Below are 18,328 nucleotides of genomic sequence, written 5' to 3'. Positions count from 1 at the left end.
CTCCAAGTACAGTTGTTGGACCAGGTATATTAGCATCACCTGAGAACACGGTAAGAGATGCAAATTATTGAGCTCAGCAGCCCTCCATCCCTACCATCCCTCTGATGGATGCTAAAGGCTGAAGACTATGGTTTTAAAAGAATATACAAGGACACATATTTCTATAAAATATTATTTTAAAAACTTCTCTATATATTACATATATAAAAACATGTAGGAACTTCTAGTTAAGATGGCAGATTGAAAACACACATTAGTTTCTGGTTTGTCCCACTTTAATTAGAAAGAAATTTTTAAAATATATACATATAAGAACAAATAACGTAGAAAAAGAGACAACAGCAATAAAATGTTAAAAGCTGAAAAGCAAATGGAGAGGTGATTATTGCCTTAGCAGTGCGGAGAAAGCTGGATTCACAGCCAGCAATAGGGAAGGCAGAATTCAATGTAATTTTCCCTGGGGACTTCTAAGGAAGGCTCAGGAATTGGTTAAACCAGGTAGCCCTGGAAAGTGCATGATGTAGGACCAACACGAGGAGGACTGTTTGGAAGCCTGATTAAGAAGCTATACACCCAGACTCCTTTCCAAGCTCCATGCAGCCAAATGACTGCTCCTCCTCAGTCTTGCCCGAAAATTGCAAGTTTCTCCTCCAGAGACCCTCTCCTCCCCTGAGGCCTTCTTCCCACCCAGTTCCCAGGACAGTTGGGGTTACACCCTCCAAAAAAAAGACTCAGAGATGTTTCTGGAAAATCTGGTCAGCTGATGACAATGCTGGAGGTTCACCAAGAAAATAAACCAGAGCAGAAGTGACAAGACTTACTGTGGGTAGAAAGCTTTCAATCAACTTTTCAATCTCCATTCTTAAACAGGACTAGCCTTCTAAGGCTTGCTAAGCACTTGAAGAAACCCTCTGGTATAAAAAGGCAAAGAAAGAAAGTGAAGTCGCTCAGTCATGTCCGACTCTTTGTGACCTCATAGACTGTAGCCTACTAGGCTTCTCCGTCCATGGGATTTTCCAGGCAAGAATACTGGAGTGGGTTGCCATTTCCTTCTCCAGGAGATCTTCCTGACCCAGGGATTGAACCCAGGTCTCCCTCATTGTAGGAAGACGCTTTACCGTCAAATCTTCAAATCAGTGGGAAATAACATTAATGTCCTCAGCAAAATAAGAAAAGATGCTCCACAAATTGAGGGCGTGAACCAAGAAAGAAAATGAAGTGAGATAAAGAAATAAGAAATTTAACCACAGAGAGGTGACAGACTTCTCGGGATGGTGGTAAAGAGATCCCCAAGACAGAGGTCTGGAGATACATCATTCTAGATCAAAGCAGCTCAGAAGTTCCAGGATCTATTACCGAACATGAAATTGACAGAATAAGGAATTGAGAGATTGCCAGAACTGAGGGGAAGTGTGGAGATACATTAGTAATAAATTATAGATTCATGGATTATAGATTCATAATTTCACTAAGTCGTATTTGACTCTTTTGTGACCCCATGGACTGTAGCCCACCAGGCTCCTCTGTCCATGGGGTTCTCCAGGACACAACAGTGGAATGGATTGCCATTCCTTCTCAAGGGGATCTTCCCAACCCAGGGATCAAATCCGTGTCTTCTGCACTGGCGGGCAGATTCTTACCACTGAGCCACCTGGGAAGCCTAGATTACAGATTAGTAATAAATAAATAGAAAACTAAGCAAATTATCAACTCTGGAGAAACCAAAGCATATACAGAAAAAGTAATCATAGTAAGCTATATGACTCAGCTCTGATGAATATGTATATACATTTACAATTTAAGCATCAAAAAATTGACCAAGCAAAAAATTATATTGAAAAGCTAGAGAAAGAGAAATTCATAATTATGTGCTGGTAACTACGTCACAGGGGGTAGGGAGGGACAGTGAGGGATGAGTGAAAGAGCTAAGGCTTCGTCGTCCATAGTGGGAATTTAATCGTTCATGTGCAAAACAAGAAATCAAGATGTAGTAACAGAAGCATGTGATACAGCAATACAGCGTTTAAAAAAGAGTTGAAAATGAATGCCTCTGGGAAATGGGACATTTGAGGGAGATAGTCGACTGCAATTCATTTTTATTTGTGTAACAAGTCATGCATGTAGAATTTTGATCAAAATAATTTAAAGAATCAAGTAGTTCACATTTTTGGAAAACAAAACTTGTGCTTTCTCTCTCTCTATATATATATGAATAAAAAACCTTCTAGAATGTAGAAGAATACAGTGATAGTGGTTATTTTGGGGTGGTACAATAACTCGTGATTTTATTTTCTTTATGAACATCCGTTTGTGTTTTTTTTGGCCAGGCTACACAGCTTACAGGATCTTAGTTCCCTAACGAGGGATTAAACCTGGGCCCCAGTAGTGGAAGTGCCGAGTTCTAACCACTGGACTGTCAGAGAATTCCCATGAATATCTGAATTTTATGTTTTGCATCAATAATGAGTGTTTTAATAGTTACATTTAATAGGAAAATGCTCTACCCCTGAGCTATACCCCCAGCTAGCCTCCTTTTTGGATCTGCTTATTGCTTGAAAAGTGAAAGTGTTAGTCATTCAGTCATGTCTGATTCTTTACACCCCATGGACTGTAGCCCGCCAGGCTCCTCTGTCCAAGGGATTCTCAAGAACAGCTCCTGGAGTAGGGAGAAATTCCCTTCTCCAAGGGATCTTCCCGACCCAGCAGAGATCGAACCCTGGTCTTCTGCAGATAGATTCTTTACCATCTAAGCCACCTGGGAGGCCTCACTATTTAGTTCCCTTTAAAAATCATACCTAAAAGCTCATGAGGAAACAATGTACCTTTTTAAAAACTGCCCTAATATTTCATTCAGTCTACCTTTCTCCTTGCCACACGAGTCAACAAATCATTCTTCCTTGCTAGGCCAAGTTCCCTTCCTTGGAATATGAAGAGACAGGACTACATTATTTCTAAGATGCATTGCCAGAGTGTTAGTTTGTCATCTTTACCTGAGTGTGATGCTTTGATGATGGGGAAAGGCTTTGGAGTGCGGACATCAGGCTGCGACTCTGCTCCACTCTCACCAAAAGACAGTCGACTCACGTCACTCAGCAGCTCAGGCTCACTCTCCCAGTCTGAATGGCTCGAATTATCTTCTAATACCTGTTTTACAAAAGAATATAAATTATGATTATATAGGAATTAAAACATAATTCATTTCCACAAACTGTAAACAATGCTTTATCATCACAAACACCAGAGAAGGAGCCACTCTAGAGATCTGCAGCCATCTGCCTGGTCCCTGAGACCAAGAGAGCCGGACTTCTGCACGTGCTCGCTCCTCAGCAGCTCCTAGCCATGCTTCTCAGACAAGGACACCAAACAAGCACGAGCAGAGAAACATGCAGACACAACAGGCCTAGTTCTCTCTGTAACTAACACCTTTCCTATAGCTCTAGCATCAACACCAATAAAAACATCAAGTGTCAATAATGACTCCAGACACACTGAGGCTTGACAATCATACATTATCTCTTACCATGATTTAATTTTTCACAAGTGTATCGCTGAAAAAGCGGTCAGAGTGTCCCTTAGAAAGGTCAGCTGGCTAGCTACCTAAAGGCCTCATTAACTGACATGACCTTGGGGAGCTGATCACAGTCAAAAAGCCACGCTCTCAGTCATGTAGGTCAGAAACTGGATATCACTGTGAGGAGATAAAGCTCATATTAAAGGAACTCACAGAGAATGCGACAGAAAAAAGAAACCAGGGACAGGATAACGCTTGTTTCTTCTGTCAAGCACATCCCCTCTGACAGGTGAGCCCACGAGGGGCCAGGCAACCATAAAGCTGGCTGATACATGGAGATCACTGAGAAAACTGAAGCAATCCTAAGGAAACTCCCACACCACACGCTCGGCCCTCCGTCGGCCTCTGTGCCCTTCCCTGCTCCCATCTACAGCAACGTCTCCCTCTGTGCACTTGCTTCCACCTCTCACTGTTGTTCAGTCGCTAAGTTGTGTCCAACTCTTTGCAACCCCAAGGACTGCAGCACGCCAGGTTTTCCAGTCCTTTACCATCTCCTGGAGTTTGCTCAGACTCATGTCCGTTGAGTCACTGACGCCACCCAACCACCTCACCCTGTCACCCCCTTCTCCTTTTGCCCTCAATCTTTCCCAGCATCAGGGTCCTTCCAGTGAATATGCAGAGCTCAGTTCTTGGTCCTCTTCTCTGCCTTTGCTCCTCAGGGATGTCATCAGTCTTGTAGTTTTAAATACCATCTACTATGTATACTGTTTTCTATTCTAATGTGCACTCCCCCATCTCTATATTTTAACATCCCTGAAATCAGGAATATCTTACAGTCAGCGTCATGGCACAATTTAATTTGCGGCATTTTCTTTTTTCTTGGGGGTATTTAAAAATAATGGTGCATCTTACAAACAATGGTATTTTAGATTTGATTATAGTGTGAGTTGACAACTTACAAATTTGTATCTCTAGTCCAGATCTCTCCCCTGAACTGAACACTTGTGTATCTGAGGACTCCACATTTCCTCCTGGATGTCCAACAGCTGTCTCAAACTTACGCATAAAACTGAACTATTGTTTTTCCTGCTCTACCTGCTATTTCTAAACTTCTCATTCCTACAATTTCTAAACATCTCATTTCTTTCACTAAACTCTGCGAGTGGAACCTATGAGACCCTAACCAAACAAGGAAACACTGGGCCAAGTTTCAAGCTCTTAACAAATGTGTGTCAAACAGAGTCAGAATCCCTTCTCAGTCCTCGAGAGTAAGAACCACACATAAAACACATCAAAGCTTATCAAACCTGCATTTCCCAGCAGTGGAATCCTCCCCTATTCCAAACAAAATGATCCATGGCACATTTAATAAGCAGTGAAAAGCAAACTGCTAAAAATATAACTGCTTTGATGGATGGGGGTGGGGTGGTGAAGCATCCAGATGACAACTTAGCTGAATCTTGAAATGCCAGGTAAAGCAAGCAGGTGTTCCAAACAAAAAGAATAACATTTGCAAAACAGTTTTTAATAGTACAAGGGTAGAAACTCCTTTAAACTTCTATTTAGAAACTTAACCACAAATTTCTTTATTTTTCAACTGGTCAAATAAGAAGTCAAAATTAATTTCAATGCCTACATCACTGACCCTGTCCTTCTGGACTATAAATGAAACCTCTTCAGTGAAACGCCTCTGAAAACCATAACTGAGGTAAGGTTGAACCTCATTTTCATTTCTATCTCTCACCAGATATGTCTTTTGGTCCCACTTGTCAGACATGTGACTTACCATACTTTTCCTTCTGCTGGTATAAACTGGGTTTTTACAATATGCCTGCTTGCTCTTCTGAAGGTAGCGCTTCCAAAAATTATGCAAAACTTCATTCTAATGTGAAAGAGAAACAAGAATGCTTCAGGTTATGATGAAAATATACTGGCACATCCAGATCACAGAACCTCTATTCTCTTGTACTTTACATACTGTTTCCATCTAAATGTATTAGATGGAATTTACTTAAATTTCTTACTTACTTACTTTCTTACTTTCTTTCTTTCTTAAATTTCCTTGAAAGAATTATCATTTCAGTATCAGGTATATGAGAAGCACTGAATATAGTCTTCCTAATCTTAGATTTTAGGAAAGGAAGGAACTAGTTCCTTAAAATCACCTAGTTGAATCCCTTCTTTTTACAAGTTAAGTAAATTAAGATCCAGAGAAAGAAAGTCACTTACATGTGACTACACTTCTAGTTAGGAGCAAAGTTGCTATTGCATTTAGTGACCTACTGACACCCCCGTCCTCCTCCCACCCTCTGTCCAAGTGAAAGTAAAACAAAACAAAACAGCTTTTCCATTTATTTATCACCTACTGGGCACAAGGCATCCATAAGCTTTAACACAATCCTACAAAACAGTTATTAGCTCATATTTCACCACTGAAGACACTGAGTAACATGGCCAAAATGACCCATGAATAGGACCTAGAGTCAGTTCTGACTCTGGAGCCTGGGTTCTTATCATCACACCATTCCTGCACCACTTAGCTGGTCGGGTATAAACAGTCATACTTATTGGTTAATTTCAGAGAAACTGTTTTCAGGATTAATCTTGATGAAGTAGGTATCAACAGAAAGCTATACAGGTGTAAACCCTACTGAAGCTCTTTGGTGGAACTACCTGAAACCATTTATTAAAAAACACTCATATATCCGATACCTCTGCCAGGAAAAACCAGATTCACAAACCTGCAGGCTACCAGCAGTCTTACCTAAGCAATGCCTGTCAAGGTTAAGGCTCACCACTTGGGCTACGCACTGGCCTATGGTCACTCTGCCTGCCTGCTGCAGACATTCATTGCTTTGAATAGCAAAGGTTGCTTTACCAATCTTTTATTGGTGACTTCAGTAGTTGATATTTCTTCCTTCGCTTTTTGCTCGTTTTCATTTATGAGCATAGTGCTATATGACGTCCTATTCACTCATTCCACATACACATGGAAACTTCTCTCCAACTAAGCTGACTCCAGTAGCATCAGTATCACCTGGAAACTTACTAGAAATGCAGATCCTTGGGCCCTACTCCAGACCTGCTCATCAGAAACTCTGGAATGGGGTCAAGCAATCTGTGTTTTAACAAGCCTTCCAAGTTGATTCTGATATACACTCAAGTCTGAAAACCACTGATTTAATGTATCACTGCACAAAGTGCATTTTCTAGAAGTCCTGATGGATGCTACTTCCCCCATCCCATCCCCCCCACACACCAGAGGATTTTACTCTCAAATTGTGAATATTGCACATTGCATCCCCTAGGAAATTAAAAAGCACATTAACACATAATAGGCACTAATAAGTGGACAAAGTTATTTATTTTACTTTAACCTAATGTTTCCTAATTATCTGAAGACTAAAACCTTTCTTACTTTCTTTTGGATGTACTGCTTATTTACACATTTTGGGGATTGCTGGTCTTGCAAAAGGATTAAAGAAAAATCATCAGAAAAATGATTCTTTCTAATAAGCCAAATGCTATTACTGATAACCCTACTACTCTTAGTTCCACTCTAAGTCTACTGTTCTTCAAACAACAAAATGAAAGGTTAACATCTGAACTCAAATGGACTTACCTTTAACTCTGGGCCTACTCCAAGGCTCTGTAAGGCTTCTGCTTGTTGATAAAGTATGTGCTGAAAACCTTCACACACATACCAATCCCAGCCTTTCTCTAAATGACAAATGACAGATTTCAGACATCTGAGTTTCTTACTTACTAAATGTAATGCTACTGCACAGTTACAATTGTGTTTCACACACTTTAACTGGAATTTTTTCATATCCCTGAGTAGAGCTTCCATTCTTATACTCTCACTTCCAGTCTGGCAAATCTGTACACAAATGCTAAAGTAAATTTAATTTTTCTGAAATATCAATGTAAGGGCAGAAAAATGGTTAGTCACCACATTAAAAAAAGAAAACAAGTTTTATAAAAGTACTGAACAATGCCCAGCAGAAACCTAAATGAAAGGATACTCAACACTCAGCCACTGTTTCCCCTCCGACTCCTCTATTCCGCCTCACACAGAAAGGGAACAATGAATATTTGGAGAATGAATGAACTAGAGCAAAGAGGGGAAGTTCCAAGATTGCTGGAAATGGTGTACAACAAGAACACACAAAGAAAACGAACTGCTCAACGGCTTTCTCCTTTCATCAAGATGGTTCTAGGTAAGAGTGTGAAACTGAAAGCAAGGAAACTAAGATTTATTGAACTCGGTCCAGTCACCACGTATTTTAAGTATTAATAGGTTATTTTCTTGCAACCTCAAAACAGTCTTAAGAGATTTTGAAGGAACGGACAAAGCTACATGTTTAAATAAAACTACCAGTTAAAAGAAAATGCTCAAATCTATTAAGACTCTTATGTTTTACCCCTCCCAGATTGACAAATACTGCAACTCTTTGAAAAAATATGCTTCTGAAGTCTGCTGCTAGGACTCCGAGATGCCCTCTCCGCTGCAAAAGTCAGAGGATTCCTGTGCCCCTCCCGAACCTCAGGGTCTGTCACAAGGTCTCCCCACCTCTGCTGACTAACTCACTTTCTGGAAAGGGTCTTAGTTTGTACAAGAGTAAAATAAGAAGCCTGCAATTCTGACGCATTCCAAAGGTGAGGGAGTTCAAACTCCCCACTCTATAGCCAGCCATGTGTGCTCTCTCCTTCCTGCACCCTGTTCTGACAAACTAAAGTCGTATCTTAAATTCTAAGCCTGGGTTCCTACTCTCTATAATAAATGGTATTACCGTCTTACTTTACACATGAAGAAATTAAGGACAAAGCAGTTGAATATAAGACTCTCAACATTTAATTTGAAACACCTGTTGTTCTTTCAGCAATTTAAGCTTAAACTATACAATTTTTACTACCTAGATGCCAAGTCCAAATTAATCAGGTTTTACTCTAATTAAATTTAATTAAGGTTAATCAGGTTTTAGCCTAATAAAAATAGTCACTACTAAAGTTTAAACAGGAACATGAATTGGCATCTAGGCATTCTCTGTTATTTATCTAAGATCAGGAATGTATTTCATGCAGTTATTTCACCAACATTTATACATATTATATATTTCATGTGTGTATCCTTAAAGCTACCTCAAGTAGAAGAGTCCGCCATTATCATTAGTCTAATTTCAAACCTGAGCATTTGGCTCTAGGCAATCAGTCACAGAAATAAAAAGCATCAACTAAACTTCACCTCAGATTCTTCTCAATAATGGTTAATTATATGTACTCCCTGGATTAATGAAATAGATTGCCTTTCAAAGCACACCCATGCTGAGGTTATTTTAAAGGAAATTAACTTTCCCTATTATAAAAGGGTGTGTTCAAAATCACTGTGAGAAATGGATTTCTGAAAGCTGAGTATCATATTTAACTTGCCTAACCTGACAACTCCATATCTGAAACATGTCAGAAAAGAAGCAATTTTCTTTAAAAGCACAGAAAATCATGAGAGATTACAGATACAGAATAGAGAAACATATGCCAACAGATACAAAGAAATACGCTCCTTTGACTATTATTATCTTTTGCATAGTAGTTGTACCACTAAAAAATCAAATCATCTACAATAAACAGAATAAAAAATGGGTATGCTTTAAGAAGTTGTTTCCAATTTTACCAAAAATAATTATCGACTTTAACTCTATTTTGGCTTAAAATTCTGGCAGCTTCGTTAGAATCTATTTAAAATTCCAATTGCACACACCCAAATTATGAAAATGAAAATATCATTGAAAAATACTAAGCACATATGAAGAAAGAGCTTACCAAGTTTTCGTTTTCTTTTAAGCCCCCGGTTGATGGCTTGTATTTTAGTATTAGGAATAGCCCCAGTGTCTATAACTTCCCTAGATCTCTGCAGGAAACAGAAGCAGACCATTAAAAAAGACCATACAAAGCTAGTTTCACATGTCCTTGACTATATTTCCAAGCATACTTTGGGGTGTATAATGAACCAGACTGTGGATGCCAGGACCAATGACGGTAGCATTTTGGGAAAATAGATAAAGTGTAACACTCTGGTTAGCCTTTATATTGTTTTCTGATTCAAAACTTCTTAGTACCTAAAACTGTGCGGAGAACAGTTTTAAACATACTAAATAAATGACTGTCAAATGAATAACCTTTTATTTTCAACAGTTTTAAACATACTAAATAAATGACTGTCAAATGAATAACCTTTTATTTTCAATCAGCTTTTAACTGTTTGACACCAATCCTAAAGTCAAATTTATTCACCCTTTTTTCTCCACCCCAAACCACTTTGAAACTAAAATAATGTCTGTATTTATTGTAGTCAGCAATGCCTAAGCTACACACAGATTAGTTTCATCCGACTTTTCTACGTGTTTGAATCATACTCTAAAACAGCTTTATGAAATTATAAAAGTACTACTTTCATTCTTAATCAGACTGATAGAATTTTAGAATGACTTATTGCTGAGTACAGTTTACCCCAAAGTATTCAATTCCAAGTGCTCTCAAGGGCTGGGACCTAAGATTCTGGTTCTCTCACAACCAAAATATATTAATAAAAGCATCAGCCCTACGTGATGGGGGAAAGGTGAAGATTTTTATCCAACAGCGTACACTACCTATGTATTTGTCTAAAGCTAGAGATTTGGAATGAAATTTATCTTCAACTTTCATTAAGAATAAAAGAAATGCCTCTAACAACAGGATTTTTGGAATACATTCTCTCTGTATTCCACAGAAATCACATTCAAAGCCATTCTGGTGGATGAGGTTGGCCACATTGAGAACGTAAGACATTTCAGAACACACAACAAAGCAATTACCCAACAAAAACAGGTAAAACCTATAAAGAGTGGGGGTGGGGGTGGGGGAGGGATGGTGGGGGATGGTTTAAAACAAGAATTAGACAAAATGCGAAATAACTAAAAGCTAAAAAAAGCTAAATACCCAGAATGAAGCTGTAACTAATTAGAGAATGGTTATACTGTGGACTGTTTATACAGTTAATTAACGCATTCACACAAGATTGGTGGTACTCACCCACACCCCCTTGCCCCTTTCATATACAGGCAGTCTCTCATATAAAAGACTAAAGGGAAGCTACTGAAATGTACGTTGAGCTCACTGGTGATTGCAGCTTTCACCTTCATCATTTCTACATTTTCTACAGCAAATCTGCTCTTAGGATCATATAAATCTGTTAAACTCACACGATCTTAACTCACACCTTTATTAAATATCCACAAAATACTTGCAAGAATGTCTATACATAGACCAGATTTAAGACCTCAAAATATTTTTCCTGTATGAAATCAATCAAGATAACATTCTAATTCCTTTATCAATTCAGAAGGCCTTCCTTCAGATGATGGGTATCTAGAAAATGAAAATTACATACAAGAGTAAGTAGAGGGGCAATGAAAGGAGCAGAAAAACACAGAAAGCTATACCGCAACCTCCACTCTGTAGGTGTAACCACAGCTCATCAGCCATTTCCCACCAGGTGGATTTAAACATTGGCACGCCAAGTCCACACCAGTCACATCCTTTTCTATCTGAAGAACGTGCCATAAAGCCAAGAGAACCACTGAGGTTGTGTAACACACAGCTCTGTCTATCACACGGGAGGCGCTGAGATAGGTTCTGGGCCTGTAGGAAGATGGTGCCCACCATCCAGAACGCTCCCCTCTTGACAGGTTATTCCATACAAAGTTGGTATCTTTCAAATGTCGAAATACTGGTATTAGGATCTTTCAAGTTAAAAACTGACTGCAGCAGATTTTGTCAGACAGAAATAAATAGAAATACTATCAAAGACAAATAAAAGAAAGCAATTAGTTAATATATTAATAGTTTAATTTCTCCAAAACAAGTATATGCTGTCTTCATCTGCTAATGACAGTCCATTACAGACATCTTGCTTCATCGTGTTTACATTTGCACTGCTGGTACAAAACCAAAAACTGTTAATGCCTCAACAAACATCAAAGCAAAGGACCAAACTGAGCATATTTAAAGTGTATGATCTGATGTGTGTGCATGTATATCCATGAAACCATCACCACAAACGAGGTAATTAACATATCATCACCCCAACAATTTCATTGAGTGAGTTCATATCTTATGAATGCTGTGGGTGACCAAATGGGAAGCAGAATGAAGAACAATGACTGTCTCAATGATAGTTGCAAGCTAAGTTAATCACTTTTCTCAAAAATCCCAGAGGACTACAGGGCAAAGGTAATAAATATATCTGCTCTTCCTGGCTCTGTAGACTTTGAGCAAATCCTCTTCCGGAGAGAAAAGTCCTGGTGTGTTTAGCCCACTCAACAGCAGGCTGTCCATACTCTGATTATTTTGGTTATGTTGTCCTGTCCTGAGGGTGGTGGCAACCAGAAGAGGACCTCGCACTCCCTGTGTGAATGCAGTCTCGTTTACCAAGGACCCACAGGACAGGATGTCAGCCTCTGTCCTAAGAGGCAGGTGTGGTGGTATAAAATGAACATGAGTCAGAAGCCTCAGGTTCAAATCCTGCCTCAACACTTTCTAGCCATGAGACTTTGGCAAACTCATTCACCTGATGAGGCCCACTTGCCCTACCAGTACACAGGCATAATAGTGCATCTCACACATTGTTAAGAGGAGGAAATGAATGAATGGATATGAAAATACTCATAATGTGCAAGGCACTGTGCAGAGACATAACGATAACAATGTATATTTCCAGTACTCCCAATAGTCCTCCAACATTCTATCTTCTAAACCTCCATGCTATCATGGCACATTAAAAACTCTTAAGTAAGTATTAACTAAAGAAAAGAAATGTATCATCTTCCAAGGGCAAGTTAATTATTTCCCCTTACAAATATACCATACAGTCTGAACCAGGAAAACACTTATATTCATGGCCCAAGATAGTTTCAGAAGTTCATCCTAAATCTAATTCACGAAGTCTTTAACCCTTGTGTCAGTACTTGAGGACGACTTATATTCTTGGTATTTGGGCGCTGCTTAGTAATAAAAATAGATCAATTTGGCAATGGGGGGGTACTATGCCATATATTAGGCTGAAATTGCAATTTTTAAAGCACAAGCAAATTCATAAATGAGACCTGTTACTTACCTCTGTAACATTGTGGCAAGAAGTGCAATAATATTTGCCTTCATCAGTAAGACCCCAAGAAACAGCAGCACACTGAGAACAGCGCTCTCTCAACTCTCTCTGTGGGAGAAAAGGAACATCACATTTAACACACTGCACCTAAATCCTGCAGGTCTACGTACAGGCTTCCCTGCAATTCTACTCTATCAGTAAAGAAACACTGAAAATAGAAAACATACCAAAGAGACTACTATCTACAAACAAGGAGAATAGCAGTTCAGTCTGAGCAGTTTGAAATGGAATTAAACTATTAAATGTTTCTAAAACACACAGTGTGTAGGAAGGGGAAGAAAAAAGATGGTAGGGATAAAGTGGGGGGTGGGGGAAGATGAGTAAATAAAACTTGAAAATGCTGTGAGGAAAAAAGATGATGAGATTTAAGTATAGAGAAGACTTAAAAGAAACAGCATACCATTTGGAACTTCCTCCAGGACACTAAGAACACATAACCCACCACAAAGGAACCAGAGTTTTATTAGGGTTGTTTCAAGTTTCCATTTGCTCATTCAGCAATCCAAGGAGTACCTACTACGTATGCTCTAGACACTTAACTAGGTGCTGGAGATGTGACGTTGAGCAAAACAGACAAGATCCCTACTCATAACTCTACAGGCTCATGGTGAGTTCTAGTTGTTCATTTCATTAACCCAGCATCTACACACCGTTAACCATCATCCAAGAGACATTTATTGAGCACCTACAATGAGAAAAGCCTTCTATCACCATGACGCTTCTGTACATACATAGACTGGTACTGAATAATCAATTCTCAGCTCTTTGGTGTGTGAAATCATATTATCATTTATCTAATTACCCAATATTCCTCTAACACCATCAGTTCAGTTCAGTTCAGTCGCTCAGTCATGTCTGACTTTGTGATCCCATGGACTGCAGCATGCCAGGCCTCCCTGTCCATCACCAACTCTTGGAGTTTACTCAAACTCATGTCCATTGAGTTGGTGATGCCATCCAACCATCTCATCCTCTGTCCTCCACTTCTCCTCCAGCCTTGGATCTTTCCCAGCATCAGGGTCTTTTCAAATGAGTCAGTTCTTTGCATCAGGTGGCCAATGTACTGGAGTTTCAGCTTCAGCATCAGTCCTCCCAGTGAATATTCAGGACTGATTTCCATTAGGATGGACTGATTGGATCTCCGTGCAGTTCAAGGGATTCTCATCAAAGACTGGCAAAACGCACAGTCAATTGATTTCAAAAGCAGGACAATGGCAACCCACTCCAGTACTCTTGCCAGGAGAATCCCATGGATGGAGGAGCCTGGTGGGCTACAGTCCATGGGGTCGCAAAGACTCGGACAAGACTGAGCGACTTGACTTCACTTCTTCCATACTGGTAACTAGTGAAATCTTGGTCGTGCCCTCACACCCTAATTTGGCCCTCCCTATGCAAGGCCGAGACGAGGATTCCCAAAGACTAGGTGCTGGGAGATGTGACGTTACTTGGGGTTACAGGGGTTACTTGGGGGGCATTCTGGTTCCAGTCCCCGGCCTCCCTCGCCCAACCTCCAACATCAAAGGGAACCTGCGGGCGGTCCAGTCTAGAGGAGGTGAGCCACGAGGGCGGCCACCTCACAAAACCTACAAATTCATCCTCCCCCTAAAACACACCCCTCTCGATCAACACCTCACCCCGTCTCCACTCACAACCTCAACCAGCCAGCAGCTCCAGCCTGTCTCCCCCACCACGCGGGTACCCGTGGCCCGCCAGCTCCATCCCTTTCTGACCCGCCCCACTTCGAGACCAGAGCGCCTCCACAGCCAGCTGGCGTCCTCCGGCGCCTTCTCCTCAGCCTCACGACCCTCCCGTCCCGTCGCCTGGTCGCGCGGCAGCCGGACTTCTCACCGTCTCCTCCAGATCCATATCTGCAACTCAGCCGCTTCAGCCGCCGGGACCCGTTACCCGGGCAGCGAGCGCAGCTTCCGGGAGCGGCGGGAAGAGCCCTCCGGGCGGAAACCCAGACTCTTGACTCTGGATTTCCGTCTCCTACAGCCTCGGGGAAGCCTCCGCGAGCGGTGGGAGGAAGCTCCGCTAATCCGGCATCCCTCCCAGAAATCATCCCGTTCCTACGCTAGGAACCGAAACTAATCAGTAAAAAAAAAAAAAAAAAAAAAAAAGTGGGCGGTGCCTACTACTGAGCGGATTCAGTCTGTTCCGACAGCTGGTGGGAAATGCAAAAAATGAAAAGAAATCCATAAAGGCGAAACGGTTGTCTGAGGAGACCTTCCTTACAAATAACACAGAAAAGAGAAGCTAAAGGCAAAGGAGAAAAGGAAAGCTGAATGCAGAGTTCAGAAGAATAGCAAGGAGACGTAAGAAAGCCTTCCTCAGTGGTCAGTGCAAACAAATACAGGAAAACAATAGAATGGGAAAGACTAAAGATCTCTTCAAGAAAATTAGAGATACCAAGGGAACATTTCATGCAAAGATGGACACAATAAAGGACAGAAATAGTATGGAGCTAACAGAAGCAGAAGATATTAAGAAGAGGTGGCAAGAATACACAGAAGAACTATACAAAAGAGATCTTCATGACCCAGATAATCACGATGGTGTGATCACTCACCTAGAGCCAGACATCCTGGAATGTGAAGTCAAGTGGGCCTTAGGAAGCATCACTACAAACAAAGCTAGTGGAGGTGATGGAATTCCAGTTGAGCTATTTCAAATCCTAAATGATGACACTGCGAAAGTGCTGCACTCAATATGCCAGCAAGTTTGGAAAACTCAGCAGTGGCCACAGGACTGGAAAAGGTCAGTTTTTCATTACAATCCCTAAGAAAGGCAATGCCAAAGAATGTTCAAACTACTGCACAATTGCACTCATCTCACACACTAGCAAAGTAATGCTCAAAATTCTCCAAGCCAGGCTTCAGCAATACGTGAACCATGAAATTCCAGATGTTCAAACTGGTTTTAGAAAAGGCAGAGGAACCAGAGATCAAATTGCCAACATCTGCTGGATCATTGAAAAAGTAAGAGAGTTCCAGAAAAACATCTATTTCTGCTTTATTGACTATGCCAAAGCTTTTGACTGTGTGGATCACAACAAACTGGAAAATTCTTAAAGAGATGAGAGTACCAGACCAACTGACCTGCTTCCTGAGAAATCTGTATGCACCTCAAGAAGCAACAGTTAGAACTGGACATGGAACAACAAACTGGTTCCAAATTGGGAAAGGAATATATGTCAAGGCTGTATATTGTCACTCTGCTTATTTAACTTATGTTCAGAGTACATCATACAAAATGCCGGGCAGGAAGAAACACAAGCAGGAATCAAGATTGCCGGGAGAAATATCAATAACCTCAGATATGCAGATGATACCACCCTTATGGCAGAAAGTGAAGAAGAACTAAAGAGCTGCTTGATGAAAGTAGAAGAGGAGAGTGAAAAAGTTGACTTAAAACTCAGCATTCAGAAAACTAGGATCATGGCATCCAGTTCAATCACTTCATGGCAAATAGATGGGGAAACAATGGAAACAGAGAGAGACTTTATTTTGGGGGGTCTCTAAAATCACTGCAGATGGTGACTGCAGCCTTGAAATTAAAAGCTACTTGCTCCTTGGAAGAAAAGCTTTGACCAATCTAGACAGCATATGAAAAAGCAGAGACATTACTTTGCCAACAAAGGTCCCTCCCATCAAAGCTATAGTTTTTCTGGTAGTCATGTATGGATGTGAGAGTTGGACCATAAAGAAAGCTGAGCACCAAAGAATTGATGCTTTTGAACTGTGGTGTTGGAGAAGACTCTTGAGAGTCCCTTGGACTGCAAGGAGATCCAACCAATCAATGTAAAGGAAATCAGTCCGAATATTTATTGGAAAGACTGATGTTGAAGCTGAAACTCCAATACTTTAGCTACCTGACGTGGAGAACTGACTCATTTGAAAAGACCCTGATGCTGGGAAAGATAGAAGGCAGAAGGAGAAGGGGATGACAGAGGATGAGATGGTTGGATGGCATCACCAACTCGATGGACATGAGTTTGAGTAAGCTCCGGGAGCTGGTGATGGACAGGGAAGCCTGGTGTGCTGCAGTCCATGGGTTCACAAGGGAGTCGGACACGACTGAGTGACTGAACTGAACTGAACTGACAACTGATCTCTCCTGGCCACTCTTAAGTATGTGGGCTGTGAGGGGTGCCATGGCTTGGACCCTCTGGACTCTCCACCTCCTTCTGGCTTTTCACAGCACAGGAGAGGTACTGGGTTCTGGAGAAAAGAACACATTGTTGAATTAGACCTGGGTTTCTAATCATGGCTTTTCTGTGCCTCCTTTATAAAAATTAGCTACTACCCATGAGTCCCTTGCAAGGGATCCTCGAATGGTAAATAGTTATTGAATTAGTTTTATTGTTGTCCCTTCATTGAACACATTCATTTCATTAAACAGGTGCTGTTTTAGGTCTTGGGGATTCAGTAGTGAGCCCAGTAAAGAAAAATTCCTGCTTTTATAGAGATTATAATCTAGTGGGGAAAGAAAAAATAAATAATGAAAATATATGGTATATTAAATGGGCATGATAGCCAAGGAGGGAAAAATAAAACAGGTAAAGGAGAATGGGAGCCATAATGTGTTTTCAATTTTAAATGGAGTGGTCCACAGTATGAATGGAGTAATCAACAGTATGAACTCCAAGGGGTGGGACAAAGAGGGGTGGGAAAATTGGGAGATTGGGGTTGACATATATATACACTATTGATTCTAAGTCTAAGTGTAAATAATAACTAATGAGAACCTACTGTATAGATCAAGGAACCTTACTCAATGCTCTCTGGTGACCTAAATAGGAAGGAAATCCAAAAAGAAGGGGGATGGGATACACGTATGTGGGATATCTATAGCTGATTCACTTCACTGTACAATAGAAACTAACACAACACTGTAAGCAACCATACCAATAAAAGTTAATTAAAAAAAAAATAAGTGAAGTGGTCAAGAAAGTTCTCACTGAGAAGGTGACCTATGAGGCAAGGAAGTAAGAACCATGCTGGGAATACCATTCCCAGCAGAGGGAACAGTGAGGACCAGACCCTAGTCCTGAGTTCATTTCAGGATGAGCAAGGAGGTCAGCCAGTGGCTGCAATGGTGAACTAAAGGGAGAGCAGAAAATGAGGTGGGGGCAAAATCCAGTTGTAAGGGTTTAGAGAAACTGTAAAAGCAGGTGGAGGATTTACACAATCTGACATGTTTAAAAGATCAGTCTGGCTATTGTGGGGCTTCCCCAGTGGCTCAGAGAGTAAAGAATCTTCCTGCAATGCAGGAGACAGGGATTCATTCTGTGGGTCAGGAATATCCCCTGGAGGAGGAAGGTTCTTGCCTGGAAAATTCCATGGACAGAGGAGCCTGGTGGGCTCCAGTCCACGGGGTCACAAACATTCAGACACGACTAAGTAACCAACACTGGCTGTTGTGAGAATGGACTGCCAGGGGTAAAGGTAGAAGCTGGGAGGCAAGTCAGGAGACTACTGCAATAATCCTGGCCACTTGAGCCAGGTGAAAGCAGGAGAGACAGTGAAAAGTAGACATGGAAATGTGTATTTTGAAGGTAGAGCCCTAGGGATAACTTGATGGACGAAAAGTCCATCAAGCAGCTATAGAGGAAG

General features: G+C 40.9%; 1 protein-coding gene across 1 annotated transcript in view; it reads right to left on the bottom strand.

The window, feature by feature from the left end:
• TAF1B (TATA-box binding protein associated factor, RNA polymerase I subunit B) overlaps positions 1–14,657 on the bottom strand; it is a 51,601-nt gene extending 36,944 nt beyond the window's left edge. Inside the window, exons 1-6 of the mRNA XM_065928580.1 lie at positions 14,562–14,657; positions 12,663–12,761; positions 9,332–9,419; positions 7,134–7,231; positions 5,298–5,393; positions 2,991–3,144 (exon numbers count right to left, since the gene is read on the bottom strand). Of these exons, the coding sequence (XP_065784652.1) occupies positions 2,991–3,144; positions 5,298–5,393; positions 7,134–7,231; positions 9,332–9,419; positions 12,663–12,761; positions 14,562–14,579 (553 nt within the window). The 5' untranslated portion in view covers positions 14,580–14,657. The remainder of the gene's footprint in view (positions 1–2,990; positions 3,145–5,297; positions 5,394–7,133; positions 7,232–9,331; positions 9,420–12,662; positions 12,762–14,561) is intronic.
• Positions 14,658–18,328: the final 3,671 nt, after the last annotated feature.

This window comes from Muntiacus reevesi, chromosome 3, assembly GCF_963930625.1.
Source record: "Muntiacus reevesi chromosome 3, mMunRee1.1, whole genome shotgun sequence".
Classification (NCBI taxonomy): Eukaryota; Metazoa; Chordata; class Mammalia; order Artiodactyla; family Cervidae; genus Muntiacus; species Muntiacus reevesi.
The sequence above is the reverse complement of the archived record's forward strand: the minus strand, read 5'-3'. Positions and strand labels throughout refer to the sequence as shown.